The 19,458-nt window shown below is 51.7% G+C and overlaps 1 protein-coding gene across 2 annotated transcripts in view; it reads right to left on the reverse strand.

Moving 5' to 3' along the window:
* Window positions 1-5,579: 5,579 nt before the first annotated feature.
* Window positions 5,580-19,458, reverse strand: part of OSBP2 (oxysterol binding protein 2) — a 392,283-nt gene continuing 378,404 nt past the window's right edge. For both annotated transcript variants that reach the window (XM_030583569.1, XM_030583570.1), the window contains 6 exons: window positions 16,904-17,024; window positions 13,213-13,316; window positions 12,506-12,601; window positions 11,713-11,897; window positions 10,186-10,406; window positions 5,580-9,391 (listed from right to left, as the gene is read on the reverse strand). In XM_030583569.1, the coding sequence (XP_030439429.1) occupies window positions 9,249-9,391; window positions 10,186-10,406; window positions 11,713-11,897; window positions 12,506-12,601; window positions 13,213-13,316; window positions 16,904-17,024 (870 nt within the window). In that variant the 3' untranslated portion in view covers window positions 5,580-9,248. The remainder of the gene's footprint in view (window positions 9,392-10,185; window positions 10,407-11,712; window positions 11,898-12,505; window positions 12,602-13,212; window positions 13,317-16,903; window positions 17,025-19,458) is intronic.

Genomic DNA, 19,458 nt, shown 5'->3' on the forward strand with positions numbered 1-19,458 from the left:
CTATATACGTGTGTTCTGAGGTCCAGAGCAGGTGAGAGGCACACCCCACCCCCGAAAGTCTCTGGGTAAAGATAAAAGGGAGAAAATAGGGTGATATGATGGGGGTCTACTATAGACCACCAAATCAGGAAAGGGAGATGGATGAGTCATTTCTAGAACAAATATCCAAAACACAAGACCTGGCAGTGGTGCGGGCCTTGAACTACCCAGCCATCTGTTGGAAAAGTAATATGAAAAAACGCAAAATTTCCAGTAAGCTCTTGGACTGTATTGAGGATCACTTTGTTTCAGAAAGTGGAGGAAGTCACCAGGGGGACAGCTATTTTAAACCTGACTCTGACCAACAGGGAGGAATTGGTTGTAAATCTGAAGGTGGAAGACAATTTAAGTGAATGTGATCAGGAAATGGTAGATTTCATGATTCCAAGGAAAGGAAGGAGTGAGAGCTGCAGAATAAAGACAAATGGACTTCAAAAAAGCCGACTTCCACAAAGAGGCAGGTAAGTAAGGTCCTAGAGGAAGAAAATCTAAGGGAGAAAGGAGTGCAGAGCAGGCAATTTCTCAGGCACTCTTCAGTAGGGTGACCAGATGTCCCGATTTTATAGGGACAGTCCCGATTTTGGGGATTTTTTCTTATATAGGCTCCTATTACCCCCAGTCCCTGTCCTGATTTTTCACACGTGCTGTCTGGTCACCCTATCCTCCAGTCAGGAAATGCAGTTAAGTCTGAAGGTGAAGTCTTGTTTGATTTTCTTGTCTTGTCTTCTCTCCAGATTCTTATGCCATGTCTGTCAGCATTTTATCTGAGCTTATACTTCAAATGATGGTTATACCCCTGTTAATTATGTGTTGGCCAATGCTAGAAATAATGTAATACAAGCAGGAATTTAATGTACCAATGGTGTAATTTAAAAAGCTCTAGAGTGGAGGCACTAACAAGATCTGATTAACAGGCAATGTCTCATTCAAGAATTCAAACAAACCAAACATTTCCCCACCCGAGTCAGGGATCCTCTAGTGCACAGGGAGATGGTGGGGGCAGAGGCAGGTAGCAAATGAAGGGCTCGTGGCCATGCAAACACCATCAAAACAACAGTGTTAATGTGTCCCTTAGAAGTGGGCCGCAGAGCCAGACATCCAGGGAGGAGCCCGTATGGCAAAGGCCCCCTGGACGGATTGCAGTCTGGAATCCTGCAAGGTGGAAGAGAAAACACATGTGCTGAGGGAGAGACCAATCCCATCTCTCTGCCCAAGCAGGACCATGGCTGGAGCAGGCACCAGATGGGACCTGACCTTGCCGACTGCACCGAGGCAGCGGCTCTTAAGCCTGGGGACCTAAGAGGCTAAGGAAACAGCCCAGAGGCTCAGCCTCAAGCTGCCAAGTTCAAGGGGTTGTGCAGTGGCAGGACTGGGAGATGCCAGGTGTCCAGGGTTAGGTGCAGGGCACCAGGAGGGCTCCTGAGAGAAGTAGGGGTGGGGGCAGAGAGCAGAGCTAGCTGCCTGCAAAGGGGGAGACAGATCTGTAATGTCAAGCAAGAGCCTTAGCCACCAGGCACCCAGCCCCTGCTGCTAGAGGGGATGGAGTCAGTTTATGTCTGGGAAATCCTCCTCCTGGGTCTCAGGCCCTGTAATGGGGGCAGGGGGTGCCCTGCAGAAAGGATACAGGCTGGGATGGAGTCCTAGGCACCTGTTCAGCCCAAGTTGGTCAAGGCTGGTCCCTGCAGGGCTCTCCCAGGCCAGCTACGCCTTGGTACCCCTCAGCAAAGGCCTGCAGCTCTCCCCGACTGTGGCTGGAACAGCCTCTAGATCAGGGGCCCTCCAATGGTTCCATAACACAGACAGCAACCAGGAACTGTCTCACTGACTCACCCATCCGTTAGCCATCACCTGGCCCCACCTGACTCCCAGGGCCTTTGCCTGGCCCTGCTGCCCCACTCACCAGTGCCCGGGCCCCCCTCCACTTCTCATTCACCACGACTTGAGGAGGAGCCAGGGAGGAAGGACAGGGCAAATGATGGGAACAAGGACAGGATTCAGAGGGCACAGGCAGCCTGCTACTTAGCAAATGACTCCCAAAGCTCCTTGAACCCAACACATGGTCGTCGTTCAGTGTAAGGGAAAACGGAGCCAGTGACCCTGAGACCTGGGTGAATTAACACAAGGAAACCTTCTGCCAGGGCTGGCACCACGTACATCAGTGCAGCTGCACGGGGGCTTGCTACCTCTGTGCCACCTCCCAGCACATCCCTTCAATGGCTGAGACACGCCCCATCTTGAAAGAGAAACCTGGGCATCCAACATTCCTGACTACTGCAGTGACATGCTCCTCAAACTCTCATCAGTTCCCAATCCCCACAATAAGCACTCAGGGGCCCCCTAGATCATTTCCAACCCACCCAGCTGCCACTGCCCCCGGGGTGCCCACTGCCCCCCATGCCCCCAGCTTCACACAGAGCATTTCCCAAGCCCCAGGGGCAGCCCAGTGGAGTAAGTGACGACACTTCAGCATGATGCATTTTAAAACTCCTGAATCCCAAGTTTTATTACTGTGTAGGAGAAGAGAGATCACACAATATATTGTTCCAAAGAATTACATTCAACAGCATTTACAGTAGAATGACATTAAATCCTCTGGTGGGAAAACAGAAAGACCAGGACAGTGCTCTGATTAAGTGTTGTCACTAAATGAACTGTCAATGCAGTAGTTTGCTTTTAAAATTAGCTGTCCTAAAACTGACTGGGTGTTTTTGGGTGTATTCCCAATATTCCCCTGTCTAGTTCTGCTATTCTGTAGCGTCTGTGTATGATGCGTCCACACAAATGCATTTACTGAAGGTAGATCAGAAAGGACGAATGGCTGCTCCAGAGACCAGCAAAGCTGGGCATTTAGCTGCCAACACTTAATTTCTCTCTGCACTTTGTTTAGCTGCAACAGTGCTTGGGTCCTGCTTTAGGGACGGCAGACGGAGGAATCTCCCACCTTTCCAAGCTCTGGGCTAACGCTTGTTGTGACAAAATACGCAAGGAAAAATAAGGCATTTTAAAGAGCTATATTTCTACTCCCTTTTATGAAACTGAATCAGACCTTGAGTGGAACCCTCCCTCCCCCTGCCCCCGTGTGCAATTTTGTTACAGGGTGATCAGATGTCCCAATTTTATAGGAACAGTCCCGATTTTGGGGTTTTTCTTATATAAGTTCCTATTACCCCCCGCTCCCTGTCCCGACTTTTCACATTTGCTGTCTATGTTGTTCTAACCCAAACAAAGAATGGCATGAGCGAAGCGCTGTGGAGCACAGAACTTTCTATGCTCCCAGAGTTACATAAAGTGTGTCTCAAAAGGAGTTAGGGTCTAAATGCCTTGGTGATGGAACATGCAATAGTCGCCCAGCAGGCTGGATCCAAGTGGCACAATGTCATCAACCCAGCAGTTCAGAAAATGGAGATTCCCCTGTTTTACTGGGCCACAGGCAAACCACACGGCCAGCCAGGCTGAAAGCCGTGCATGCACCTGTGCTGGCTGACCCTGGTACTGAGGGCCAGGCTCTGCAAGCAGAAAAGAGGAGCCACAACATTGAATTTCTAACATGGTAACTGGCTGCAATGAGAGCCTCCCTGGAGGGCAAGTTTACACTACAAAATTAAGTTGATCTAAGTGCTTGTCTCCACTACGGCGCGGGGTCGATCTAAGATACGCAACGTCGGCTGTGTGAATGGCGGAGCTGACGTCGACGTACTTAGATTTACTTACCGCGGTGTCTTCACCAGGAGACGTAGAACCAGGGAGAAGGTAGGTACCTGCTCTATGTGGGCCGGGGGGGGGAGGGCGGTAAATCCTGTTTATCCCTGCTCAGCCCTGCTGCACTTGCAGTTTACCCCTGGCCCCTTCTGTGCTCCAGAGACCAACTCTAGCTCCCACCCCGCTGTGCTTTTACCCCCAGCCCCTGCCTTGCTCCAGTCAGCAGGGACAAATCCTCCTCCCATGCCCCACTGTGCTCTTGCCCCTGGCCTCTGCCTCGCTCCAGCTAGGGACCAATCCTCCCCCCCACCCACACCATGCCCCGCTATCAGGGGGGATAAAAATCAATGACTTTTAAAAAAAGAAATGAAAAAAATGGATTTTTTTTATTTAAATCGGATTTCTGAGGAAAAAGCCCATCTAAAGATAGTTTTAATTAAGATACATTATAGCTCATCATAGAATAGAGATTATAAATTTTAATTCTATTGTATGAGACAATATATTCATGTCATGTTTAAGAAAAGTTTTGTAAATGAGTTCCAATAGTTCATGGATTAGGGACCCAATTTTACGGGGTTCCACAGGCTTCTGTATAGATTATTTAGGTTAATCTTTCTATCTACCCACTGAGTCCAGTGCTAAGTCTAGAAGATACTATCAGAGATGCTTAGTTTTGCAGTTCTCAAAATGTGGATTTGTGTCTCCAGAGGTAACATGCTTGTTACCAGCAAAAATGTTTTAAAATAAATAAATAATATATAGAGGTGAGAAATAACAGACTCAACTCTATTGTCCCTCTGCATATTTGTGTACACAGGGTCAATCCCTTACCTTTCTTTAAAAGTGAAAAGTTTCAAAAAGTTCAATGAATCGAAGATTGTTGGGGGCAGAATAGATCTGGACAAGGAGAAGAAGTCTGGAGACAAATGTGAGAAGCGAGGGACATATGCTTTTTTGTTAAAATATTATGTTTGCTGTTGAAGAAAAAAATCCAGAATACTTAACATTGTTGTTTTAGTTAAATAAAACAATTTAAATGTCTGTCTGGTGATGTTCTCCTCCTAATACAGCCTGGCAAGAAAATCCTCCAAATATTAATGATTAACCTGTTGAACTGGAGATAGTTCACATCTCAATAACTTTGTAAATATCTGCTTCAATTATCTTTGGTAAATGAAATAACCAAACAATCATTCATTTTCTGACACAGCTGTAAAACTCATCTGAAAAGTTTTTAAAATAAATCACTTAAAAATGCATAGTCTGTACCTTCTCAAAATGAAACCTACACCTATCTCTGAGTTGTGAAGAATGTGTATTAAGGTTATAACAGCCAACAAGAATGCACTTTTATGTAGAAAGCCATGGAGTCTTCCTGACTAGTGATTTAAATCAAATCTCCCCTGCCTGCTGTGCTCCTGCCCCTGGCCCCTTCATTCCCTGGAGGGCCCACAAATACGTTTGGCGCCGGGCCGACAAAAAGGTTCATAGCGATGGAATTATTATGTTGGTGTAATGGATGAGTTGCAGTGATGGGAGCTACATTTTAGTGCAGTCACTTAGGGTACGTCTTCACTACCGCCATATCGGCGGGTAGCAATCTATTGCTCGGGGATCAATATATTGCCTCTCATCTAGACGTGATATATCGATCCCCGAACGCGCTTATATCGATTCCGTAACTCCACCAACCCGAACGGAGTTGCGGAATCGACAGGGAGAGCCGCGGACATCGATCCCGCGCCGTAAGGACGGTGATTAATTCGATCTTAGATACTTCGACTTCAGCTACGTTATTCACGTAGCTGAAGTTGCGTATCTAAGATCGATTTTCCCCTGTAGTGTAGACCAGCCCTTACAGAGTTAGGTTGATGGAAGCTACCTTATGTTGACCTAACTCTGTAGCGTAGCCCAGGCCTTAGCAAGCTGAAATGCCTTGTTTTCTAAAAGGGAAGGATCTTTTCTAATTAACACCTTGGCTCTGGAGCAATTGTTACTTAGCTAATTAAGCAAATACCTTAACCTCGCTCTCCCTGCTCATTTTAGAACAAGCCTACCTGAAAGATAAGCTGAAATATACCATACAGGTTGTACTATAAAACCTCAGACAGCCATATCTGTCTTCATTATTTTTCATCTATTATGTACCATATAAATTTAAGCAAAATAATTTTATATATATTTATATATAAATTAGAAGCAAATAAAAGATTAAAGGGTACACGGAAATCAGCTGTGTTACCACACTGATAGCCAATCACTAATGTTACACTGTACAAGTTGTATATATACTGTATACATACATGTGTTGTAAATCAGTCTGTAGGTGGTGGATGAGAAGAGGGCTGACCAGGAGACTGATGGTCTTCGGAATCTGATTGCATACAAGTCCCTTGTGCAGTCTGGGTTTTCCAGTTACCAGAGCCTTGAAGTTCATTATTGCTAATTTTCTTCGCCCGTGGATGGGGGCTGGCCCCAGCTGCCCCAGCATGGCCTATGAGCCACACGAGCAGAGTGGTTGGTGTGACATGGAGGAAAGCCAGAGCAGAAGACATCAGAAATGAAAACACACAAGGCAGAACCCTGCCTCTAGCCCTCCCGAGAGCTCACACATGGCTTCCTTTCAAGCCCAGGATGCTCGGCAGGTCTCATCAGTGGGCAGATCCGGACTCTTATTCCCAAACACCAGCGCAGACAGAGCTCTCCCGGGATACGCTGCAGTTCAGTCACCAGACACGTATATACCAGAGCAGGATGTGTGAGCGAGTCACCTTCTCTTGCTGCTCATTTATCACCTGGAGGCCTTGCTCATCCTTTCCGGGCATCTCCGGAGCACTGAGTATCCCAACAAGGAGACTGCTCTGGTGGGGAGGAGGCAGCATAAGTTCACGGGCCTCTGTCCCCACCCAACTGGGGTGGCACTTGGAAAGGGAGGTACAGGAAGCAGGAGATCTACGAGCTGAGCTGCTTCAGGACAGACACTAGCTCCACTGGCATCACAGCCTAAGGGGCAAGTGTGGCCCAGTATTTGCTGTAATGTTTATCGTGAGGGCTCAGCGGATGTTCAGTGATGGGACATTCCTAATAATGACAACAGCAGGAATCCTATGGAAGGGGATTGTTGCAATGGGGGGCGGGCCAGAGCCAGGGGCCTGGAAGGGAGTGCGTCCACATGCCGAAGGCTGTTGGGTTCAGGGCCGCCCGCTGCCCAGGGAGGGATGCTTTGGTCACTGAGTGAAACTCCTGCAGGGAGGGATTTTAGCATCAGGCAAGGGATGTGATGGATTGCTCAGAGGACGTTTCTCTGTCTGCCACTCGGCAGTGACGGTCTAGGGGACGGGCCCTGTTCTAGGGTAGCCTGCTGCTCGTCCAGCCTTGCGTTGGGCGGGAGGGGAGTGCCTGCAGTACTGCATGGATCTAAATAAGCCCAGCAGCACAGGGGGCCAATAGATTAGATGCATGTGAGGTGGAGTAGTCAGTGACAATCCAGGACTGGTGACTGCACACAGCAGTGAAATCAAACCATTGCCTGCCACCTTCCTGCAGGGAACCAAAGGAGGGCCCTAGAGCAGACTGGATCCTGTGGCTTTCTCCTGGGCCATTGCAATGCTGTGCCCCATTCCCAGCAGCTGGTGCGAGCCCCAAGCACCCTCTGCAGTGCAGGAACAGCTGCCCTCACCCCTTCTGCCCAAAAGTCTCTGGGCTTTTCCCGGGGCACCTGTGACAGAGCTCAGCAGCTCGGCTCAGTCATGCCAGAGCTGGGACACTGCCCAGGGCCCGGCGGGGGGAGGGGGTCTGCGTGCATCTCTCCCCTCAGACTGCAGGGTGATGTAATGGGCGTTTGGGGGTTGGGGCTCAGAGCCATTACAGTCACGGGGTCAAGCTGGAATCCAGCTGCATTCGGGGATCTTGGATCTGGCCGGTCTCTGTGCATCAGGGGAGTGGGAACTGGCATCCACGAGTCACGGGTGACTGTGCTACAGCAACTGGCAGCCAGTCACAACACTAAGCTCCAGTCAGAGCCAGCCTCACTCGGGTCCCTGTGCTGGAGCTGGCGGCATCCTGCCAGCCATCTCCTCCCTCTCGCTGTATCCCAGGTCACTACATCTCCCCTCCTGCTCCTCCGCTGAGCCCCCCAGGCTCTGCTCCCTAGCTCCAGATTGGGGGTGGGCACAAGAGAAAGAACCCCACGGAAATAGCCGGAGGATGGGGTGGAAATGGCAGGAAGCCCAAAGGAATGGGAATGGGGGAAAGGAACGGGGTAGGGGAGCCATCTGCTTGTTCGAGAGCCTCCCACTGCACTTCGGGCTCACCATCAACCATGCTACTGCTTTGCCTAAACGAGTGTCACCGTTCCCTGCCCATTCCAACTGTCCCTTACAGGGACTGACGTTGCAATATGACGGGAACCATCCACGTGGCATCAACCTTTGTGCCTGGTGTCCAAAGCGCAGCTCAGAGCCTAAACCCTGCCTGGAAACTGTTGCAGGAAGGTGTAGAGAGCTGGGAACATTAACTGCTGCTGGGAGACATGGAGGGGGAAGGGGCCTTGAGGTGCTGGGCTGGGGTGGGCTATGGATCCCGCTAAGCACTGGTGGTATCTATGAACTGCTGAGTAAGGGTCTTGGCTCTAGTCCACGAAGGCTGACTCTACTCTGACTGAGGCAAGTTTAAAAAGTCTCCCTAGGCAGATCGCCTCTTGTCTGCTCTCTGGAACGAACGGTTTCCAGTTAAGACAGAGTTGCAGGGAAAAACCAAAACGAACATGATCCAAAAAAGCATCTTGTTAGAGACGGTTCTAAAAAATATCAACTCAATATTGCAGATTGGAAGAAATCCACTCAAACAATCCACCAGAAAAGTCACCTAAATAGCTTCAGAAAGAACCTAATTCATAGCTGTGGGAGCATCGGGCACGTTGGGAACTATGGAAAGAACCTAGGAATAAGCACCTAATCTATCATCCCTAGAAAAGTCATCTTCTCCCGAGAGCTTCGGAGATGAATGGGATCAGAGAGTTGCTAGTGTCTGTAAAAAGGAACCGGAACTACAAGCAGATTTTTTAAAAATTAAGTCCATACACAAATGGGGAAAAAAGTAAAAAGGAAGATCTCCAAGGACTGTGCATCGTATCCCCGCAACGTGTGCATCTTTGGAAGTCGACGTCTCAGTGAATAAAGCTGAGGCTTCGAAAAATATAGGCAGCAACTTCTGACAGCAATAAATACGCTAGGCTAAAAAGGAACCAGATTCAACGTGTTTTTGTTCCTAATTAGTAGCTAAAAAAACGCCACTGTTAAAAAAACACTGAATGCTATTTTATTAGTGCATAAAAAAATAGGTTTGGAATCTCTGTTTTGATTTATTTTCTTTTAAATTTCTGTATTTATTTACTCTGTGTGTGTTTCTGTGCGCGGTGACATAAACAGCAGGATGCTGCCCGATGCGTCCCAGGTGCTCCTCCTCCTCTATCCTGTGGCCTGCCAGCCTGGCATGGGAGGAGCAGCTCAGAAGATATCAGGGCACAGATCCCAGTCCTGTTTCTCCTTGGCTTCCCAGTATCCTCCCTTGTAAACACAGATCAGCTCCCCTGTCAGGGGATCCACCTTCCTCTCAAACCACAGTGGGATGTAGCCTTCGTAGTCTTTGCCTGTCGAGAGTGGAGAACACAGCACAAGCGTTGGTTGCACGTCTCGTAGGGAAGCCAGGCAGCTCTGCTGGCATCCTCACCGTGCTGTCAGCATAATGCAGTGCACAGGAACACAGGGATCAGAATCAGCCCAACAAACCATGCATGGGTCCCCCATTGCTCTTGGAACTCCTGCTACTCAGAAGGACCAGCCCTATGAATTCATGAGCCCAGGCCTTTCATGGGGGCTGGTAACTTCCATGTGCTGTGGCTGGCTCCCAAAGACACACGTGGTGGAGTGTCAGAGCTGGAAGGCTCAGAGGTTGTGCCCAACGAGCTCAGGAGAGATGGGCTTGACTGCAGCTGAAGGCGGGTTCCTCTGCCACATCAATCATGACACAGCTCATCTGGTCCTGGAATCTCAGATCACTTTACCGGCGGGCTGGAGGGAGGCGGGAAGCAGCACTGTCCCTATTTTACAGGTGGGTCAGCTGGCACAGAGGGGGAAGGATTTGCCCACAGTCACCCAGCAAGTCTGAAACAGAACCTATGTTGGGCGCCTGAGTTCCAGCCCTCAGCTGAGTCCATTAAACTCCTCGAAGGTGTCTAGAGATGGGAAGGAGCGACCAGGCTCCTGGCCCAACCCTTTCCCAGTTCGGGATTGTGCTGTTCCGGCAGACAGAGGGATGGTTCTTCTGGGACTCGAGACACTTAACTGACTTGCTGCCTCCCTTTGGCCGCAGCTCCCATGGCCTGGGACCAGCAGCCTCCCTGAGTCCCCTGGTTACCTATTGAACCCTGCAACCCAAACTCACCTTCCTCCAAGGCCTCCACGGCTTCCGCCTCCCGCCTACGACGTACGGCCCTTTGCTTCTCCTCCAGCCTCTGCTTCTCCACGTTGGCCTCATCCCATTTGCCATTCTCCATGAGCCGCTGGTCGGGCCTCAGCCTACTGTCTGTAGGCGCCACTCGTTCCTCAGGCTCATTCAGAGTCAGGGCCAGGTCAGAGAAGAAATACATGTTCTCGGCATTCTCCCTGGAGGAGAAGGGGTCAGGTTAGCAAGTGGATTCTTCCACCCACCCAGATACGAAGGGTCTCCATCCATCCATCTGCTTTTATGGCCCATCACTGAGGTATCTAAGCATCTCCTACCATTAGATCCAGACCTGGCCACACTACCTGCCTGGAGTGCAGGGAGTCCTCAGTGAGGTGGCAGAATTCTTACTTTGGGGAGCCTTTCCTCCTACCACCCCAATGGACATGCTTAAGGAAATGCTCTTCACATGAGAGAACAGTTCAACCAGTGCTGTTCCACGATCTTCCACAGGGGTCATGGGCTCCTCCTACACTCTGTGCCACTGGCCAGGAGGTCGAGAGGTCAGAGGTCACTCCCAATCACACTTCCCCCACCTGCCCAGCATCCAGCAGTGCTGCTGCCCCACAACCAAGCTGGCAAGAGTCATCCCAGAGAATAGGCGGAATTCCAGAGAAAAGCCAGAAGTAGTGGTTTGCCGCTTGTGCCACATGTTTGACAGCAGCTGCATGCGGAGGGCTAATAGCCTTTGGCATTAGCTCTCAGCAGTGAGCCAAAAAGGCAACACAATGTAACACAAAGACTCGGTAGGGTGGAAACCGGGCCCCATGGATTGCTAAGCTGGCATGGAAAGCAGTTACATGAACATGGGTTAACGGTGTCAGCAAAGCAGTTTTCCAAACTGGGCTAAGTACTTCTTCACAGTTCTTCCAGGAACAACGTTAGCTCATGAGACTGTTCTGGAAAGGGAGTGAACCATGACGTTCAGACCCATGTTAGAAACCAGCTCCTGCTGGCTCCAGACACGGTTCTGGAACATGCTTGTAACATGGCTTTGTATCCCATTCTAAGCCATATTGCCGTAAAGTCCCTAACACTGTTTACAACTGAGGGTCTGTCTACGCTGCCATCTGAGGTGTGATTGCAGCATGTATAGACATACTCAAGTTAGCTGTGATCTCGCTAGATAGGCTGATGTAGCCAGAAATAGGGACTACAGCTTGAAGGTGCAGTTGCACTGGCCACAGAGTGAGCTAGACCCACCCATCCCAGACCCTGGGTATATACTCAAGGGTGGGAGATGCTGCAGTTAGCAGCAAAGCTCAGAGAAACAGCAAAATGTGCCTCACAGCACCACTACCCATGGCTGTTCCTCTTGGTCCCCATGCTGCACTGGCCAGAGCAGGAGTAAGTCCCTATTTCTCAGATCACTTTGCCCACCACAGAACTGCAGCCACCTCTGGGCTGAAATGCAGCAGATGTTGAAGAGCATGACCACAGCACACCAAGCCTGTGGGGAGGACTCACGGGAGAGGATATTTCTTCCACAGGACCTTTGGGGCCAGTGTCTGGTAGACGGTTTTTTGCTTGCCCTCCGAGCTGGTGCTGCTGTGACTGCTTTGCACTATCTTGGAACACTCCATATTTTCGTCCCACGTGCCAGACATGACATAATGCGCCTTCCCATCAGCATCCGTTACCACACCCGTCACCTGGCAGCGGGGGAAGAGAATCACATTGGCTTATGATGGTGGAGCTTGCAAAGATCCAGAGGACAGAGACAAGAGTGGTTCCCACAGCACCCTCCTGGCTGCCCATGGTAAGCACCGGGGCCTGGTGTCATTCAGAAGGCTTGGTTCTGGTATAGCAGCAATGAGACCTGGTAGAACACCCAGCTCGCCCCACTTCTTGTCGGGGTTCATCCCAGACCCAACCCGTCCAGCTTCGTCTCGCACTTCCTGGGTCTCAAACGCTAGAGGAGCCAGATGGAGCCCGTTTAGCACGGCGGGTAGGGACATGAATGCAAGGACAGTTCACTTTATTCTATCTAGCCTTGGGAACGCTAGAATAGAGGGAAATATGAGCCATCACATTCCATGTGGTGCAGGGATCTGGCCACTAGAGGGTGCCAGCACAGTTTCAAGGAAATCATCATCAACTTTATTTCTGGGTTGCTGGACCCTTGCTGCCCCAGGTACTGGCTGTCCACAACCAACAGCTATCCCACCCCGTTGGCAACTGGCACTGCCCGGAGGGAAGAATCAGGGCCTCTTCCACGTGTGAGGCTGCTTAACCGAGTTGGGTTTTTCTGGGTACGTACCTTTCGGGGGACGTCTCTGGAGAAATAGCTGTAGGGTGTAAATTTCAGCTGGCATTTATCTTTTGACTTGTGGTTCACAATCTCTATGTCACCAGACTAGAGAAAAGACACGGAATCACAGGCAGGGAGAGGGTTTGCAAAGAGACAAATCAGGACTTAGTTTCAGTTTGTTCACATGCAAATCAGCATCCTCAGCAGCAATGTTTGTCTCCCAAACTCGGGCACTCAGTGCCAGCGAACACACTGGGCTCCCAGTGGGTGTCAGTGATAGAAGTCAGCCTAGCAGCTCTTACCAGTACACTGGGGCTGGTGTGACAGCGAGAGGGAAAACCAGTGTTGGACTGGGAGCTGTCAGCCTGGGCAGAAAGGCTTCGGCCAGCTCCGAGGGGCAGAAGGGGGCTACCCAGGGATGCCAGTTCTGCCACCCTTAACCCCATGGGAGCTCCAAGGTGGACTTGACAGAGGGGTCTCTCCTGGGCCTGCTGCAGCTGGTGGGATAGATCTTCCCTTTCAGAAGGTTATGAGGGGGGTGGGGGCCATACTAGATGAGGGGAAGCCTCTACCGACAGTCAGCCACTGGGATCCCTTCACTGCCCCCTCCAGAAGCCAGCCCCCCTTCTCTGGAGCACGCTAACAAAATAAACCAGGACAGAACACATGGAGTGTGGCAATGAGGGACCAGGATCCTCGCGGTGCTCGCCACTGACCTGGTCGATCCAGAGCTTGCCCACAATGATGTTGTGAACAGTGGAGGTGACCTTCCTCCAGACGTAGTGGTTCCCGCTGGAGTGAAATTCTAGATGGATGGCACCTGTGGAGGCAGAGGGAGGTGAGGGAGACAGTCCCACGCTAGGGGACAGTCAGATAATGTGCTATCTTGGAGCAGCACCATGAAGACACCAGACTACGGCCATGTCTACCCTAGCACTGATGTCAGCAAAATGTGTCACTTAGGGTGTGAAAAAACACCCCTCGAAGCAACGCACGTTTCACTGGCGTAAGTGCTCACGTGCACAGCGCTATGTCGGCGGAAGAGCTTCCCTGGCAGACACAGCGACTGTCACTCATTTTGGTGGTTTTATCATGTCGATGGGAGAGCGGCTACACGAGCATCGCCCCCGTGGTGCTGCTGTAAGTTCCCTAGTGTAGACATGGTCTCACCCGGTGAAGACCTCGGCATTTTTCTTAAAGGGACACCAGCCCTCCTCATTCGTCATTCCCACCTCTTCATTCAACTCGCTGCTGCTCCCAAGCCCCCTGCTAGGAGCTGAAAAGCTGAACGATGTTTCCTGGCTTAAGGCTTTTCCCACTTGGCAGATGTGAGCTCTTCCCTCCCCTCCATGCACTGTGCTGATGGGAGCAGGCCAGCACGGCCTGACTCAGGACAGCACCGGCTCAGGACAGGGGCCAGCAGCGTGGCTGGCGCCCCACTGGGAACATGGCTGGGCTGCCTGGGGCAGGCTGGTCAGTTACAGCTCCGCCCACCCCCTGGGGAAATAGCGCTTTGTGGCTGTGCAGACCAGGCAGCGCTGTCCATGCGGTGGAACCTCTTCCCTCGAGCCCTCCAGCTGTCCCCATGCTACACTTGTATTTAAAAAGGAACCATTGAAAGGTGAAGCTCTGTATGGGGTCAAGGTGGTGGGGGCGGAGGAGGGAACTCTGCACAGGCCACTGGCTTGTTGGGAGTGGGGAGAGCTCTGCGTACATAGGTCAAGTGCCCCCCCTAATTTCTGCTTTGCCTGCGGGGGGTGGAGGGGAGGAAGAAAGGCTCTGTCCTTCTCCCACTACGCCTGCCCTCCTGCACGAGCAGCCCCTGTCCCTGGCAGCTGGGCCCAGGCAGTGAGCAGAAGGGACAGGACCAGCCACTTCTCATGCCAGCTGATCTGGGTCGCGGCTGCCCAGCTGGGGCAGGGCCCCCCCCCCAGGGCTGGCTGCTGGGACCTGAGGCTGAGTGAGCTAGAGTCCCCTCTTCCCCCCAGCACGTTTCCAGCTCGCTTGGCCCCTGTCCCCAGCAGCCAGGCCCGGCAGGGAGCTGAGGGGACAGGGCAGCTGCTGCCTCCCCAGCTGGGCTCTCAGGCAGCCACCTGGGAGTGCCCACTTCAGCAGTCCCTCCCACTGCCCACCTGGGCCCACCTGCCAGGGAGAGCAGCCGAACATGCCAGGGCAGAGGCACAGAGGGAGAAGGACAGAGGCCCCCGCCCCATAACTCAGGTAGGGCAGGGAGAGCGCGGCGGCCCTGGGCTGGGCCCAGGGTATGCGTGTGTGGGTGTAGCTGAGCAGGGGAAACACGTGGGGCAGAGACATGCCCCCCCCCCAAGTATTGGGAGGCTCGAGTCATCTATGCCAACGTACACCAACAGCAGTGACGCTGCGACCGCACCCAGGGCAGGTTCTCAAGCAGCCAGCCCGTCCTGTTGCGTTGGTACTGGAGAAGCTAGATCAAAGCTAGCTTGGGTATGTCTCCACATGCTGCAGTCACACCTCTCACTGCCGGCTGGGCATACCCTACGTGGGCTTGGATTTGTGAAGCATGAGGGAGCCCCTCATCAGTGTGTGTGGGGGAGAGCACAGTGCTTTCCCCTGCTCACGGCTTCGGAGACAGCTGCAAAATTCCTCCTCCTATCTGGTTCCAAGGAAATTCCCTTGGCAAGTCACTGGAGCAAGATATCCAACCCCCTGTGTTCCGGAGCAGGCTGAATCCGGGGCGCTGCCATACACTCACAGGCAGAGTCGGACTCTCGGATCGTCGAGGAGCAGCATGGCTGCACCAGCACTCTGCAGGCAGTCCTCACAGGCTAGCATCAGGCCACGTCTACACTGGGAAGTTAGGTCAGTATAACTATGTTGCTCAGGGGTGTGAGAAATCCACACCGCTGAGTGACGCTGTTAAAGCGACTGAATGCCCAGTGTAGACAGTGCTAGAATTCTCCGTCGACCTAGCTACTGCCTCTTGGGGAGGTGGATTCTCTATGCCAATGGGAGAATGCCTCCCATTGGCGGAGGTAGCATCTTCATTGAAGGTAAAAGGCCTGAATCAAGGACAAGGAGACTCAGAAGCATGGAGCAAATATACTTAGCTGCTCCCTTCTGAGCTGTGCCAGCAGCCACAGAACCCCTGCCTGGACTTCTTCCTTTAAGTGCAAGGCAGCACTTCTTCACTGCTAAGAGATCTGAATAACCCGCCATTCCTGCCTGTGTAGGAATAGTGGACCCAAGTTTATTGCACCTGGGACCTGGCCCCTACAGATCCTGCACATTTCCACGAACCCCAGCCAAGACCTTTCCACCAGGTAACTGGAGCCACGTCCATCCATGATGCTTGTCAGGCCTGGACTAAGTGGTAGGCAGAGCTCTGAGACAGAGCACTATCAAAGGGGAACAGTCAGTGCAGAAAGTCTGATACTGACCCAGAGCAAATTCTTCGTAAGGGAAACTGCAGGTCCAGAGAGTCACTGCATCGAACTAAAAGGGGGAGGAAATCGCTAGACATGTTAAATATCTAAAATATAATTTAAGGAGAGACTAGTTCACAAGTCAGCAGGAAGCCAGATGCTCACCGACTAGAACAAGTCAGCTCCGCACACTGAAACGAGAAAGGGCCAAAGGGTGCAGAGAGAAATTCTGTAACTGAAAAAAACATTCACTAGGAACCATTTCAGTACCCAAAGCTGTCAAACAGCGCCACCGACTCTTTCAGCCTGACTTGCAATCATCCCACAGTCCCTGCCGGGCACCCCCCAACTCTGCAGCACCCCAGGGACCGATAGCCTGAGAATTGCTTTGCGCATTCTGGATAGTGTTTGTGTATTGCTGCCCCCTGCTGGCTAGAGTCTGGTAGGAAGCAGGGACTGAACAAGGCACAAGCTAGTGCTTTGGACAAAGCCTTGCCTCTCCCCTGTGGGGTTGGGACCATCATCTCCATGTTGCAGATGGGGAGAGTGTTAATGATAGAATTTCCAAAGTCCCAGCGTGACTCAGCGGTGATAAGACTTGTACTCTTATCGGCTTTGGAAAATCCCACCCTAAGTGAACTGCCCAAAGTTCCAGTCAGTTAGTGACAGGGCCAGGAATAGAACCCAGGAACCCTGACTCCAGTGGTAGCCACAAGACAGCCCTGCCTCCTGGCATCTAGAGAACACGCAAACCTGGACCATCTGTGTCTCCTCCTACCCCTCAGATCTGCCTGGTTTCCCTGGCTGGTGGATTTAAGTGCCCATGTCTCTCCCTGTGGACATGTTGCAAAGGAAAATCAGTCCAATTTGGCCTCTCTGTTCAGACCCTCTGCAGGGTTTATGTGATCCCCAAGGGATCAGGGCATTGGTCAAACATTTTGAGAAATGCACAAGCACAGCAAATGCGCCCAGGTGTTAACACTCAGTGTCTGGGCTAGTCACTTACCTAGTGGCATGATAGAGAGGTATTTGCCCCTGAACTTGCTGGCAATTGTGATTTCCTGCCACAGTGTCCAGCCTTGCTTGGAATACACATGATGGGCCGCAGCTGGTGGGTGATGGCTCACCTGTGAGACACAAGGAGAAAGCAATGTCACACCCATGGGAGAAAGGCTCAAACAGGAAACAATGTCCCATCCCAACAGGTGGGCAGGAGAGAGGGGCCCATGGGACATGATCTACTTCACAGTTTGTATGACATTCTGGTATCCAAGCAGCAATACTCAGAGTGGGATGGGACAACCTGGGGTTGGCACTGGAACCGAGGACATGACACATTCTGACTTCCTGAAGGATATTACAACATTGCACCCTAAAAAATGCAGTGTTCCCTACCCACCTACAGGGGGTAGCATGCAGTCATTGCCTGACAAGCCCCGTCTCACAGGACAGGCAGCTACACCACTCAGGGACATCTGGACCCGTGGGAAGGAGATTCTGGAAAAATTCCACCACGATTTCAACAGCTTCCACCCTACCATCAGCCTCAGCCTGGACCACTCAACACGAGAGGTCCACTTCCTAGACACCGCGGTGCAAATAAGTGATGGTCACATTAACACCACCCTATGCCAAACAGCTTCCACCCTATCATCAACCTCAGCCCGGACCAGTCTACACAGGAGGTCCACTTCCTAGACACCGCGGTGCAAATAAGTGATGGTCACATTAACACCACCCTATACCAAAAACCTACTGACCACTATGCCTACCTTCATGCCTCCAGCTTCCATCCCTGGCACATCACATGATCCATTGTCTACAGCTAAGCACTGAGGTACAACCGCATCTGCTCTAACCCCTCAGACAGAGACCAACACCTACAAAATCTCCACCAAGCATTCTCAAAACTACAATACCCACAGGAGGAAATAAGGAAACAGCTCAACAGAGCCAGACGTGTACCCAGAAGCCTCCTATTGCAAGACAAACCCAAGAAAGAAACCAACAGGACTCCACTGGCCATCACATACAATCCCCAGCTAAAACCCCTCCAATGCATCATCAGGGATCTACAGCTCATCCTGGACAATGATCCCACACTTCCACAGGCCTTGGGTGGCAGGCCAGTCCTCGCCCACAGACAACCTGCCAACCTGAAGCATATTCTCACCAGTAACTGCACACCGCACCATAGTAACTCTAAATCAGGAACCAATCCATGCAACAAACCTCGATGCCAACTCTGCCCATATATCTACACCAGTGACACCATCACAGCACCTAACCAGATCAGCCACACCATTACCGGTTCATTCACCTGTATGTCCACCAATGTAATATACGCCATCATATGCCAGCAATGCCCCTCTGCTATGTACATTGGACAAACTGGACAGTCTCTACGGAAAAGGATAAATGGACACAAATCAGATATTAGGAATGCAATATACAAAAACTTGTAGGAGAACACTTCTGTCATGGAGTGTGGGGGAGTCCAGCCCTGCACCCCTCTTCCTGGGACCCACAGTGACTCTCAGCCAGCCAGTAAAACAGAAGGTTTATTGGACAACAGGAACACAGGCTACAGCAGAGCTTGCAGGCACAGTCAGGACCCCTCCACCGAGTCCTTCTGGGCTTTCAGGGTGCTTGGATCCTAGCTAGGATACCCTGAATTCCGCCCACACAGCCCCAAGCCCAAACTCAAACTGCTTCCCTCCTGCCACTCCCTTCCTTTGTTCCCCTTCCCGGGCAAAGGTGTTGACCTTTCCCCTCCCTTACCTAGCTCAGGTTACAGGCCCTGGCATCTTCCATCTCCTAAAGTCCTCCCCTGCTCTCCCACTCCCCACACAGACAGTCCGTACTGCATCACATCTCTCCCCCCTTCGAGACTGAACTGAGCGGGGTCACTCTGCCCAGTGACCTGGGGAAGTTCAGGGTCCCCTCTCCGGGACAACGCATCTGCTGTCAGGTTGGCACTTTCCTTCACATGGACCACGTCCATGTCATAGTCCTGCAGGAGCAGGCTCCACCTCAGGAGCTTGGCGTTGGCTCCTTTCATCTGGTGCAGCCAGGTCAGGGGAGAGTGGTCGGTGTACACGGTGAAGTGTCGGCCAAAGAGATATGGCTCTAGTTTCTTAAGGGCCCACACCATGGCCAGGCATTCCTTCTCGATGGCCACGTAGCTTTGTTCCCGGGGTAGCAGCTTCTTACTCAGGTACACGATGGGGTGTCTCTCCCCCTTTTCATCCTCCTGCATTAACACTGCCACCAGTCCCGTGTCTGAGGCATCAGTGAACACCATAAAGGGTTTGTCAAAATCTGGGTTTGCCAGAACTGGGCCACTAACCAGAGCCTCCTTCAGCGCCCGGAAAGCCTCCTGGCACTGCTCAGTCCAGATCACCTTGTCTGGCTTCCCCTTTTTGCACAGTTCAGTGATGGGGCCGGCTATGGCACTAAAGTGGGGCACGAGCCTTCGATAGTACCCCGCCATCCCAATAAAGGCCTGGACCTGCTTTTTGGTTTGGGGAGCAGGCCAGTCTCTGATCACCTCCACCTTGG

This window comes from Gopherus evgoodei, chromosome 13 (assembly GCF_007399415.2).
Source record: "Gopherus evgoodei ecotype Sinaloan lineage chromosome 13, rGopEvg1_v1.p, whole genome shotgun sequence".
NCBI classification, from domain to species: domain Eukaryota; kingdom Metazoa; phylum Chordata; order Testudines; family Testudinidae; genus Gopherus; species Gopherus evgoodei.